Source organism: Liolophura sinensis, chromosome 1 (genome assembly GCF_032854445.1).
Source record: "Liolophura sinensis isolate JHLJ2023 chromosome 1, CUHK_Ljap_v2, whole genome shotgun sequence".
NCBI classification, from domain to species: domain Eukaryota; kingdom Metazoa; phylum Mollusca; class Polyplacophora; order Chitonida; family Chitonidae; genus Liolophura; species Liolophura sinensis.
In genome coordinates this window covers 95,767,935-95,781,551 of record NC_088295.1, presented here as the reverse complement: position 1 = coordinate 95,781,551, position 13,617 = coordinate 95,767,935, and the positions used below count along the sequence as shown (strand labels likewise).

Sequence of the window (13,617 nt, the reverse complement as noted above, 5' to 3'; positions counted from 1 at the left end):
TTTAGACACAAATATTGAGAGCGTACACCCTGGAGAGAACAGTTTGTTTAGACACAAAGATTTAGTCTGTACACACTGGTGATGACAGTTCTTTAGACACAAATATTTAGTCTGTATACACTGGAGAGGACAGTTTGTTTAGACACAAATATTGAGTGTGTACACACTGGAGAGAACAGTTTGTTTAGACACAAATATTAGTCTGTACTTACCGGAGATGACAGTTTGTTTAGACACAAATATTTAGTCTGTACACACTGGAGAGAACAGTTTGTTTAGACACAAATATTTAGTATGTACACTCTGGAGAGAACAGTTTGTTTAGACACAAATATTTAGCCTGTACACACTGGAGAGGAAAGTTTGTTTAGACAAATATTTGGTCTGTACACACCGGAGAGGACATTTTGTTTAGTCACAAATATTTAGTCTGTACACACTGGAGAGGAGAGTTTGTTTAGACACAAATATTGACTCTGTACACACTGGAGAGGACAGTTTGTTTAGACACAAATATTTAGTCTGTATACTCTGGAGAAAACAGTCTGTTTAGACACAAATATTTAGTCTGTACACACTGGAGAGGACAGTTTGTTTAGACACAAATATTGAGTTTGTACACACTGGAGAGAACAGTTTGTTTAGACACAAATATTGAGTCTGTACATACTGGAGATGACAGTTTGTTTAGACACAAATATTGAGTTTGTACACACTGGAGAGAACAATTTGTTTAGACACAAATATTGAGTCTGTACACAGTGGAGAGAACATTTGTTTAGACTGATTGATTATTAGGCCCTACATTGACATGGTGTGAACATGAGTTTGTGTGCTGGATGAAAATGGATTTGAAAATGGAGGCCTTTACAGACTTGTGTATATAGCGCGACATGGAACATGTTGTATTGTAGGACATAGTGTCTTGTTGCATGATGTAAGAAATGTTAAAGTTGACTGAGCTTGTATTTTGACGTCATTCTGCTAAGCTCAGATTATAATAAAACAAAATGTTTCTTTTTGACCACCTGTTGTCTGGGTGTGTAATAACAAAAGTGATATCTAACTGAGCCAGTGAGGCATCACTTATCCTCACATTTCACCTTTATATACATGATAAATAGGTATGTTTGTTACCTACAACTCCCAGAATTTGGGACTCAGATGTTCCAAAAGGCCATTTCTGTGAAGAACTTATTGTTGTTTTTTTTATTCCCACAGTACTGCCTCCACCCCCGCCACCCCCAATACTGACCAAGGACTCAACCATAGCCCCACCACCACCACCACCTCCCTCCCAGCGACCAGCATTTGTCCCTCCTCAGCTCAGACACAGGCCTCCTGCACCACCCCCCAGATTCCCCCCGACCCCACCCATGGGTATGCCTCGATCCTTGCACCCTGGCTCAGGCAATGTATTCCAACCCAACGGCCCGCCACCACCACCCGCTATGTTCCCTAACATGGGTGGTCTGCCACGGCCGGGCCCCATGCCTCAGATGGGCCCAGGTCAGGATGTGGGGGGTGCACCACCCATGGGCCCCCGTCCACCAATGGGTTCCCGATTACCTTTTGTCCCAGCCATGGACCCTGGATATTACAACAGGTTTGGTGGCCCCAGCAATAGGCCTCCTGGACTGTCAGGGCTACAAGAAACACACTCTGCTGTCATCTCTAAACCCAAAGTGGTGTACACTGCGCCCCCTGTGAGAAATGTGCCCAAGAGTCAGGGGGTTGGGTCTGGTGTCGAGCAGGGTAAGCGAGGGTCGGCTAGTGTGACAGTGGAGAAACCTGCGTCTGTGGACAAACCGGTCATCAGTGATCCTGACCCCTCCCCAGCACCCATAGGCCCAGCCGGCGCTACTGGTGCCACTTCCAGCAGCCAGCCCCAGATCCCAGCCATGCCTGACTACAGCCTTCAGGACCTGATGGAAATGCCCATGGATGCAGAGCTCATGCCTGGTCACCAGGTCAGCAGGAAGGAGAAGAAGGAGAAGAAGAGAAAGATAGTACGGACGGCTGCGGGACAATGCTGGGAGGACCAGACGCTGGGGGAGTGGGAAAATGGTACGTATATCTAATGGAGGTTATAGCCATTCTTGGAAGCTGTGGCTGTGATAGACATATGATTAGACACAGGGTCTAACGTGAAGTGTTTGCTAAATAATGTGGTGTGCAATGACCCAAGAGCCTGTTACCAATGCGATCGCTGTCAGTTTTCTCCGCTGTATGTGAGAAGTTGTACCTGCAACCTGCAGATGGTCGTGAGTTTCCCTCAGGCTTCCCGGGGCTACTCCCATCATAATGCTGGCTGCTGTCATATAAGTGAAATATCCTTGAGGACAGCATAAAACACCAATCAAATAAATAAATAAATATAAGAAAACCTGGGACTGCCATGCCCCTGTGATCTGATGGATCAGCCCTGCCCCTATGATCAGATGGATCAGTCCAGCCCCTACCTCAGATGGATCAGCCCTGCCCCTATGATCTGATGGATCAGTCCAGCCCCTACCTCTGATGGATCGGCCCTGCCCCTACCTCAGATGGATCAGCCCTGCCCCTATGATTGGATGGATCAGCCCTGCCCTTACCTCTGATGTATCAGTCCTGCCTCTACCTCTGATGGATCAGCCCTGCCTCTACCTTTGATGGATCAGCCCTGCTCCCATCACCTGATGGATCAACCCTGCTCCTATCATCTGAGGGATCAGCCCTGCCCCTACCTCTCGTGGTTCAGCCCTGCCCCTATGATCTGATGGATCAGCCCTGCCCCTACCTCTGATGGATCAGCACTGCCCCTATTATCTGATGGATCATCCCTGACCCTATGATCTAATGGATCAGCCCTGCCCTTACCTCTGATGGATCAGTCTTGCTCCTATGATCTGATGGATCAGCCCTGCCCCTATGATTGGATGGATCAGCCCTGCCCTTACCTCTGATGGATCAGCCCTGCTCCTATGATCTGATGGATCAGCCGAGCCCCTACCTCTGATGGATCAGCCCTGCTCCTATGATCTGATGGATCAGCTCTGCCCCTATGATCTGATGGATCAGCCCTGCCCCTATGATCTGATGGATCAGCCCTGCCCCTATGATCTGATGGATCAGCCCTGCCCCTACCTCTGATGGATCAGCCCTGCCCCTATGGCCTGATGGATCAGCTCTGCCCCTATGGCCTGATGGATCAGCCCTGCCCCTATGATCTGATGGATCAGCCCCGCCCCTATGATCAGATGGATCAGCCCTGCCCTTACCTCTGATGAATCAGCCCTGCTCCTATGATCTGATGGATCAGCCGAGCCCCTACCTCTGATGGATCAGCCCTGCCCCTATGATCAGATGGATCAGCCCTGCCCTTACCTCTGATGGATCAGCCCTGCTCCTATGATCTGATGGATCAGCTGAGCCCCTACCTCTGATGAATCAGCCCTGCCCCTATGATCTGATGGATGAGCCCTGCCCCTATAATCTGATGGATCAGCTCTGTCCCTATGGTCTGATGGATCAGACCTGCCATTACCTCTGATGGGTCAGCCCTGCTCCTATGATGTGATGGATCAGCTGAGCCCCTACCTCTGATGAATCAGCCCTGCCCTTACCTCTGATGGATCAGCTCTGCCCCTATGATCTGATGGATCAGCCCTGCCCTTACCTCTGATGGATCAGCCCTGCCCCTATTATCTGATGAATCAGTCCTGCCCCTATGATCTTATGGATCAGCCCTGCCCTTACCTGTGATGGATCAGCCCTGCTCCTATGATCTGATGGACCAGCCCTGCCCTTACCTCTGATGGATCAGCCCTGCCCCTATGATCTGATGGATCAGCGGAGCCCCTACCTCTGATGGATCAGCCCTGCTCCTATGATCTGATGGATCAGCTCTGCCCCTATGATCTGATGGATCAGCCCTGCCTCTATGATCTGATGGATCAGCCCTGCCCCTACCTAGGATGGATCAGCCCTGCCCCTACCTCTGATGGATCAGCCCTGCCCCTATGATCTGATGGATCAGCCCTGCCCTTACCTCTGGTGGATCAGCCCTGCCCCTATTATCTGATGAATCAGTCCTGCCCCTATGATCTAATGGATCAGCCCTGCCCTTACCTCTGATGGATCAGACCTGCTCCTATGATCTGATGGATCAGCCCTGCCCTTACCTCTGATGCATCAGCCCTGCCCCTATGATCTGATGGATCAGCCGACCCCCTACCTCTGATGGATCAGCCCTGCTCCTATGATCTGATGGATCAGCCCTGCCCCTATGATCTGATGGATCAGCCCTGCCCCTATGATCTGATGGATCAGCCCTGCCCCTACCTCTGATGGATCAGCCCTGCCCCTATGATCTGATGGATCAGCTCTGCCCCTATGGCCTGATGGATCAGCCCTGCCCCTATGATCTGATGGATCAGCCCTGCCCCTATGATCTGATGGATCAGCCCTGCCCTTACCTCTGATGGATCAGCCCTGCCCCTATGATCTGATGGATCAGCTCTGCCCCTATGGCCTGATGGATCAGCCCTGCCCCTATGATCTGATGGATCAGCCCTACCTCTATGATCTGATGGATCAGCCCTGCCCTTACCTCTGATGGATCAGCCCTGCCCCAATGATCTGATGGATCAGCCCTGCCCCTATGATCTGATGGATCAGCCCTGCCCTTACCTCTAATGGATCAGCCCTGCCCCTATGATCTGATGGATCAGCCCTGTCCTTACCTCTGATGGATCAGTCCTGCCCCTGTGATCTGATGGATCAGCCCTGCCCCTATGATCTGATGGATCAGCCCTGCCCCTGCCTCTGATGGATCAGCCCTGCTCCTATGATCTGATGGATCAGCCCTGGCCCTATGATCAGATGGATCAGCTCTGCCCCTATGGCCTGATGGATCAGCCCTGCCCCTATGATCTGATGGATCAGCCCTGCCCCTATGATCTGATGGATCAGCCCTGCCCTTACCTCTGATGGATCAGCCCTGCCCCAATGATCTGATGGATCAGCCCTGCCCCTATGATCTGATGGATCAGCCCTGCCCTTACCTCTGATGGATCAGCCCTGCCCCAATGATCTGATGGATCAGCCCTGCCCCTACCTCAGATGGATCAGCCCTGCCCCTATGATCTGATGGATCAGCCCTGCTCCTATGATCTGATGGATCAGTTCTGCTCCTATGATCAGATGGATCAGCCCTCCCCCTACCTCAGATGGATCAGCCCTGCCTCTATGATCTGATGGATCAGCCCTGCCCTTACCTCTGATGGATCAGTCCTGCCCCTATGATCTGATGGATCAGCCCTGCCCCTATGATCTGATGGATAGACCCTGCCCCTACCTCTGATGGATCAGCCCTGCTCCTATGATCTGATAGATGAGCCCTGCCCCTATGATCAGATGGATTAGCCCTGCCCTTACCTCTGATGAATCAGCCCTGCTCGTATGATCTGATGGATCAGCCGAGCCCCTACCTCTGATGGATCAGTCCTGCCCCTATGATCAGATGGATCAGCCCTGCCCCTATGATCTGATGGATCAGCCCTGCCCCTATGATCTGATGGATCAGCCCTGCCCTTACCTCTGATGGATCAGCCCTGACCCTATGGTCTGATGGATCAGCCCTGCCCTTACCTCTGATGGATCAGCCCTGCCCCAATGATCTGATGGATCAGCCCTGCCCCTATGATCTGATGGATCAGCCCTGCCCTTACCTCTGATGGATCAGCCCTGCCCCTATGATCTGATGGATCAGCCCTGCCCCTACCTCAGATGGATCAGCCCTGCCCCTATGATCTGATGGATCAGCCCTGCCCCTATGATCTGATGGATCAGCCCTGCCCCTACCTCTGATGGATCAGCACTGCCCCTATGATCTGATGGATCAGCCCTGCCCTTACCTCTGATGGATCAGTCCTGCCCCTATGATCTGATGGATCAGCCCTGCCCCTATGATCTGATGGATAGACCCTGCCCCTACCTCTGATGGATCAGCCCTGCTCCTATGATCTGATGGATCAGCCCTGCCCCTTTGATCAGATGGATCAGCTGAGCCCTTACCTCTGATGAATCAGCCCTGCTCCTATGATCAGATGGATCAGCCCTGTCCCTATGATTCGATGGATCAGCCCTGCCCCTATGATTGGATTGATAAGCCCTGCCCTTACCTCAGATGGATCAGCCCTGCCCCTACCTTTGATGGATCAGCCCTGCCCCTATGATCTGATGGATCAACCCTGCCCTTACCTCTTATGGAGCAATCCTGCCCCTATGATCTGATGGATCAGCCCTGCTCCTATGATGTGATGGATCAGCCCTGCCCCTACCTCAGATGGATCAGCCCTGCCCCTATGATCTGATGGATCAGCCCTGCCCCTACCTCTTATGATCAACCCTGCCCCTACCTCGGATGGATCAGCCCTGCTCCTAGGATCTGATGGATCAGCCCTGCCCCTAACTCTTATGGATCAGCCCTGCTCCTATGATCTGGTTGATCAGCACTGCCCCTACCTCTGGTGGATCAGCCCTGCCCCTATGATCTGATGGATCAGCCCTGCCCCTATGATCTGATGGATCAGCCCTGCCCCTACCTCTTATGATCAACCCTGCCCATACCTCTGACGGATCAGCCCTGCTCCTATGATCTGGTGGATCAGCACTGCCCCTACCTCTGGTGGATCAGCCCTGCCTCTACCTCTGATGGATCAGCCCTGCCTCTACCTCTGATGGATCAGCCCTGCCTCTACCTTTGATAGATCAGCCCTGCTCCCATCACCTGATGGATCAACCCTGCTCCTATCATCTGAGGGATCAGCCCTGCCCCTACCTCTCGTGGTTCAGCCCTGCCCCTATGATCTGATGGATCAGCCCTGCCCCTACCTCTGATGGATCAGCCCTGCTCTCATGATCTGATGGATCAGCCCTGCCCCTGTGATTTGAGGAATCAGCCCTGCCTCTACCTATGATGGATCAGCCCTATCTACATGTCCTTGAAAAACAACAGCAGCTGTTATATTTGTGGTCACTGTTATATTCGTGGTCACTGTTGTAGTCATGGTCACTTATAATGTGACAGAAATTACTGGTATCGTTTTTCAGGTAGGTAAGGGCTGATGAGCCCCACTGAATGAAGTTTGCTCAGTTGGCCACCAATGCGGTGGCTGTGAGTTCAAGTCCAACTCATGCTGGCTTCCTTTGGCAGTACATGGGAAGGCCTCGCAGCAACGTGCAGATTCTCTGGGCTCTGCCCTGTTTAATCTCGCCATAATGCTGGCCGCTGTCGTATAGGTGGAATATTCTTGAGTACGGCATGAAACACCAATGAAATAAAGAAATCATTGAAAGAAGTTTGAATGACGCTTTCATCCAGTTTGAAGAAAGGATTTTGTCTGAAGTGATGTTTAGATCATTTTGGTGAGGCAGTGAGCACCCTGTTAACCCAGGAGGCACTACAGACATTATGGCACCTGAAATTCAGAGCTCATAAGCTAGTTGGACCTGATGTGTGCAGATCATGCAGAGTTTCTGTGTTCCTCTTTTCAGATGACTTCAGGATATTTTGTGGAGATCTAGGAAATGAAGTGACTGATGATGTTTTGGCAAAATCCTTCAGCCGGTATGGATCGTTCCTGCGAGCTAAAGTCGTACGTGACAAACGGACGAACAAAAGCAAAGGCTATGGATTTGTTAGCTTCAAGGATCCCAATGATTTTGTGAGGGCTATGAGAGAAATGAACGGTGAGCATCTTATTATTCCTCAGGCTGTCAAAACAATGTTACTGTTAAATACGCCAGCAAATCGTACTGTTAGTATTGGTACATTTAATACAATGTGGCAGTAGCTTTGGGATGGTACGTTTGTTACAGTACTTTTGGTGTGCTGTAATGAGAGTTATAGACCAGTATTTTAGAAAGATTGGATTTGTGGTTCTACATAGTTATCTCCCTTCGCTCCTGAAACAGTGTAAGTGAAAGCTTGGTGAGTGTAGAGCTCTCTTCTATCAGAGATGACTTCTGTGTGTAGCACAAAGCAGTGATAGATACCTGTGCTGACTGTAAACACCTCTGTACTGTTACAGATGACTTCTGTGTGTAGCACAGAATGGTGATAGATACTTGTATTAGCTGTAACACCTCTCTTCTGTCACAGATGACTTCTGTGTGTAGCACAGAGCAGTGATAGATACCTGTGCTGGCTGTAACAGCTCTCTACTATCACAGTGGAATTCTGTGTGTAGCACAGAACGGTGATAGATACCTGTGCTGGCTGTAACACCTCTAGTGTGTCACAGTGGACTTCTGTGTGGCACGGAGCAGTGATAGATACCTGTGCTGGCTGTAACACCTCTAGTCTGTCACAGTGGACTTGTGTGTGTAGCACAGAGCAGTGATAGATACCTGTGCTGGCTGTAACAGCTCTCTACTGTCACAGTGGACTTGTGTGTGTAGCACAGAGCAGTGATAGATACCTGTGCTGGCTGTAACACCTCTAGTCTGTCACAGTAGGCTTGTGTGTGTAGCACGGAGCAGTGATAGATACCTGTGCTGGCTGTAACAGCTCTAGTCTGTCACAGTGGACTTGTGTGTGTAGCACAGAGCAGTGATAGATGCCTGTGCTGGCTGTAACAGCTCTCTTCTGTCACAGATGACTTCCGTGTGTAGCACAGAGGAGTGATAGATGCCTGTGCTGGATGTAACAGCTCTCTACTGTCACAAATGACTTCTGTGTGTAGCACGGAGCAGTGATAGATGCCTGTGCTGGCTGTAACAGTTCTCTTCTGTCACAGATGACTTCTGTGTGTAGCACAGAGCAGTGATAGATACCTGTGCTGGCTGTAACAGCTCTGTTCTGTCACAGTGGACTTCTGTGTGTAGCACAGAGGAGTGATAGATGCCTGTGCTGGCTGTAACACCTCTCGTCTGTCACAGTGGACTTGTGTGTGTAGCACGGAGCAGTGATAGATACCTGTGCTGGCTGTAACACCTCTAGTCTGTCACAGTGGACTTGTGTGTGTAGCACAGAGCAGTGATAGATACCTGTGCTGGCTGTAACAGCTCTAGTGTGTCACAGTGGACTTCTGTGTGTAGCACGGAGCAGTGATAGATACTTGTACTGGCTGTAGCAGCTCTCTTCTGTCACAGTGGACTTCTGTGTGTAGCACAGAGCAGTGATAGATACCTGTGCTGGCTGTAACAGCTCTAGTCTGTCACAGTGGACTTCTGTGTGTAGCACAGAGCAGTGATAGATGCCTGTGCTGGCTGTAACACCTCTCTACTGTCACAGTGGACTTGTGTGTGTAGCACGGAGCAGTGATAGATACCTGTGCTGGCTGTAACACCTCTAGTTTGTCACAGTGGACTTCTGTGTGGCACGGAGCAGTGATAGATACCTGTGCTGGCTGTAACACCTCTAGTCTGTCACAGTGGACTTGTGTGTGTAGCACGGAGCAGTGATAGATACCTGTGCTGGCTGTAACAGCTCTCTACTGTCACAGTGGACTTGTGTGTGTAGCACGGAGCAGTGATAGATACCTGTGCTGGCTGTAACACCTCTAGTCTGTCACAGTAGGCTTGTGTGTGTAGCACGGAGCAGTGATAGATACCTGTGCTGGCTGTAACAGCTCTAGTCTGTCACAGTGGACTTGTGTGTGTAGCACGGAGCAGTGATAGATACCTGTGCTGGCTGTAACAGCTCTCTACTGTCACAGTGGACTTCTGTGTGTAGCACAGAGCAGTGATAGATACCTGTGCTGGCTGTAACAGCTCTTTACTGTCACAGATGACTTCTGTGTGTAGCACAGAGCAGTGATAGATGCCTGTGCTGGCTGTAACACCTCTAGTCTGTCACAGTGGACTTGTGTGTGTAGCATGTAGCACGGAGCAGTGAAAGATACCTGTGCTGGCTGTAACAGCTCTCTACTGTCACAGTGGACTTGTGTGTGTAGCACAGAGCAGTGATAGATACCTGTGCTGGCTGTAACAGCTCTTTACTGTCACAGATGACTTCTGTGTGTAGCACAGAGCAGTGATAGATGCCTGTGCTGGCTGTAACAGCTCTCTACTGTAACAGTGGACTTCTGTGTGTAGCACAGAGCAGTGATAGATGCCTGTGCTGGCTGTAACACCTCTCTACTGTCACAGTGGACTTCTGTGTGTAGCACAGAACAGTGATAGATACCTGTGCTGGCTGTAAGACCTCTCTACTGTCACAGTGGACTTCTGTGTGTAGCACAGAGCAGTGATAGATGTCTGTGCTGGCTGTAACAGCTCTCTACTGTCACAAATGACTTCTGTGTGGAGCACGGAGCAGTGATAGATGCCTGTGCTGGCTGTAACAGCTCTCTTCTGTCAGAGTGGACTTCTGTGTGTAGCACAGAGCAGTGATGCATACCTGTGCTGGCTGTAACAGCTCTCTACTTTCACAGTGGACTTCTGCGTGTAGCACAGAGCAGTGATAGATGCCTGTGCTGGCTGTAACACCTCTCGTCTGTCACAGTGGACTTCTGCGTGTAGCACAGAGCAGTGATAGATGTCTGTGCTGGCTGTAACAGCTCTCTTCTGTCACCCATGACTTCTGCGTGTAGCACAGAGCAGTGATAGATGCCTGTGCTGGCTGTAACACCTCTCGTCTGTCACAGTGGACTTCTGCGTGTAGCACAGAGCAGTGATAGATGTCTGTGCTGGCTGTAACAGCTCTCTTCTGTCACCCATGACTTCTGCGTGTAGCACAGAGCAGTGATAGATGCCTGTGCTGGCTGTAACAGCTCTCTTCTGTCACCCATGACTTCTGCGTGTAGCACAGAGCAGTGATAGATACCTGTGCTGGCTGTAACAGCTCTCTTCTGTCACCCATGACTTCTGCGTGTAGCACAGAGCAGTGATAGATGCCTGTGCTGGCTGTAACAGCTCTCTTCTGTCACCCATGACTTCTGCGTGTAGCACAGAGAAGTGATAGATGCCTGTGCTGGCTGTAACAGCTCTCTTCTGTCACTGATGATTTCTGTGTGTAGCACAGAGCAGTGATAGATACCTGTCCTGGAAAACCAGCACAGTCCAGGCATAAGTTTTACATCTTTAATGATTCCCCTTTAATATCCTGATAGGTGGTTACTCTCTAGCCCCAATTGACTTCGCTTCGTTGAGGCTCGCATTGTCATGGATTGCTCCCATTGACTTCTAAAGAAGCATCAAAAATTTCAGAAAACAGTTCTTTACCAGCCTTCCCGGTCTGTTCAGTTACTGCTTCCCCTGAGCATCCTGGGGAACCTGACTGTTAAAATCAGTCAGGTGCCCGGACATGCTAGGCATTGTGAAGGAGTAACTGGACAGGCCAGAAAGGTTAGTTATCAACTGTTTCCCGAAATTTTACGATGATTCCTGTGGAAGTCAGTTGGAGCAATGCATGGCTATGTCATTGTCCAGGGCTAGTGACCCTATATGTTACTCACACGCACATGTATTACTGCCCCTAGTATTGTCTGTACTCACACGCACATGTATTACTGCCCCTAGTATGGTCTGTACTCACACACACATGTATTACTGCCCCTAGTATGGTCTGTACTCACACGCACATGTATTACTGCCCCTAGTATTGTCTGTACTCACACGCACATGTATTACTGCCCCTAGTATGGTCTGTACTCACACACACATGTATTACTGCCCCTAGTATGGTCTGTACTCACACACACATGTATTACTGCCCCTAGTATGGTCTGTACTCACACACACATGTATTACTGCCCCTAGTATTGTCTGTACTCACACACACATGTATTACTGCCCCTAGTATGGTCTGTACTCACACACACATGTATTACTGCCCCTAGTATGGTCTGTACTCACATGCACATGTATTACTGCCCCTAGTATTGTCTGTACTCACACGCACATGTATTACTGCCCCTAGTATGGTCTGTACTCACACGCACATGTATTACTGCCCCTAGTATGGTCTGTACTCACACGCACATGTATTACTGCCCCTAGTATTGTCTGTACTCACACGCACATGTATTACTGCCCCTAGTATGGTCTGTACTCACATGCACATGTATTACTGCCCCTAGTATGGTCTGTACTCACACGCACATGTATTACTGCCCCTAGTATGGTCTGTACTCACATGCACATGTATTACTGCCCCTAGTATGGTCTGTACTCACACGCACATGTATTACTGCCCCTAGTATGGTCTGTACTCACACGCACATGTATTACTGCCCCTAGTATGGTCTGTACTCACACACACATGTATTACTGCCCCTAGTATTGTCTGTACTCACATGCACATGTATTTCAATTTATAGCTAGTGCTGTTCTGTTTTCATGTCATTTGCTCATATCGGGAATGGTGTGTACATTTTAATAGCACAGAATGTGTACATGTACTGGCTAAAGTGATCTTGTTACAGCATTTTCCATTATAACAGTGGTCTAATTTATAGCTAGTGCTGTTCTGTTTTCATGTCATCTGCTCGTATTGGGAATGGTGTGTACATTTTAATAGCACAGAATGCGTACATGTACTGGCTGAAGTGATCTTGTTACAGTATTTTCCGTTATAACAACGGTCTAATTTACAGCTAATGCTGGTCTGTTTTCATGTCATCTGCTCGTATCGGGAATGGTGTGTACATTTTAATAGCACAGAATGTGTACATGTGTTGGCTGAAGTGATCTTGTTACAGTATTTTCCGTTATAACACTGGTCTAATTTATAGCTAGTGCTGGTCTGTTTTCATGTCATGTGCTCATATCGGGAATGGTGTGTACATTTTAATACCACAGAATGTGTACATGTGCTGGCTGAAGTGATCTTGTTACAGTATTTTCCGTTATAACAATGGTCTAATTTATAGCTAGTGCTGGTCTGTTTTCATGTCATCTGCTCATACCGGGAATAGTGTGTACATTTTAATACCACAGAATGTGTACATGTGCTGGCTGAAGTGATCTTGTTACAGTATTTTTCGTTATAACAATGGTCTAATTTACAGCTAGTGCTGGTCTGTTTTCATGTCATCTGCTCACACCGGGAATAGTGTGTACATTTTAATACCACAGAATGTGTACATGTGCTGGCTGAAGTGATCTTGTTACAGTATTTTTCGTTATAACAATGGTCTAATTTATAGCTAGTGCTGGTCTGTTTTCATGTCATCTGCTTATATCGGGAATGGTGTGTACTTTTTTATAGCACAGAATGTGTACATGTACTGGCTGAAGTTATCTTGTTACAGCATTTTCCATTATAACAACGGTCTAATTTATAGCTAGTGCTGGTCTGTTTTCATGTCATCTGCTCATGCCGGGAATAGTGTGTACATTTTAATACCACAGAATGTGTACATATTCTGGTCTGTTTTCATGTACTCTGCTTATATCGGGAATGGTGTGTACATTTTAATACCACAGAATGAGTACATATTCTGGTCTGTTTTCATGTACTCTGCTCATGCCGGGAATAGTGTGTACATTTTAATACCACAGAATGTGTACATATTCTGGTCTGTTTTCATGTACTCTGCTCATGCCGGGAATGGTGTGGCGTTACGTGATGATCATTGATTCATTCATATTCTGAAAACAAAGGAGACCCCTGAAAGTGACAGGTTA

General features: G+C 48.8%; 1 protein-coding gene across 2 annotated transcripts in view; it reads left to right on the top strand.

The window, feature by feature from the left end:
- The window catches only part of LOC135482073 (RNA-binding protein 42-like), a 54,521-nt gene that overhangs the window by 6,716 nt on the left and 34,188 nt on the right, over positions 1 to 13,617 (top strand). For both annotated transcript variants that reach the window (XM_064761906.1, XM_064761907.1), the window contains exons 3-4: positions 1,222 to 2,067; positions 7,540 to 7,734. In XM_064761906.1, the coding sequence (XP_064617976.1) occupies positions 1,222 to 2,067; positions 7,540 to 7,734 (1,041 nt within the window). The remainder of the gene's footprint in view (positions 1 to 1,221; positions 2,068 to 7,539; positions 7,735 to 13,617) is intronic.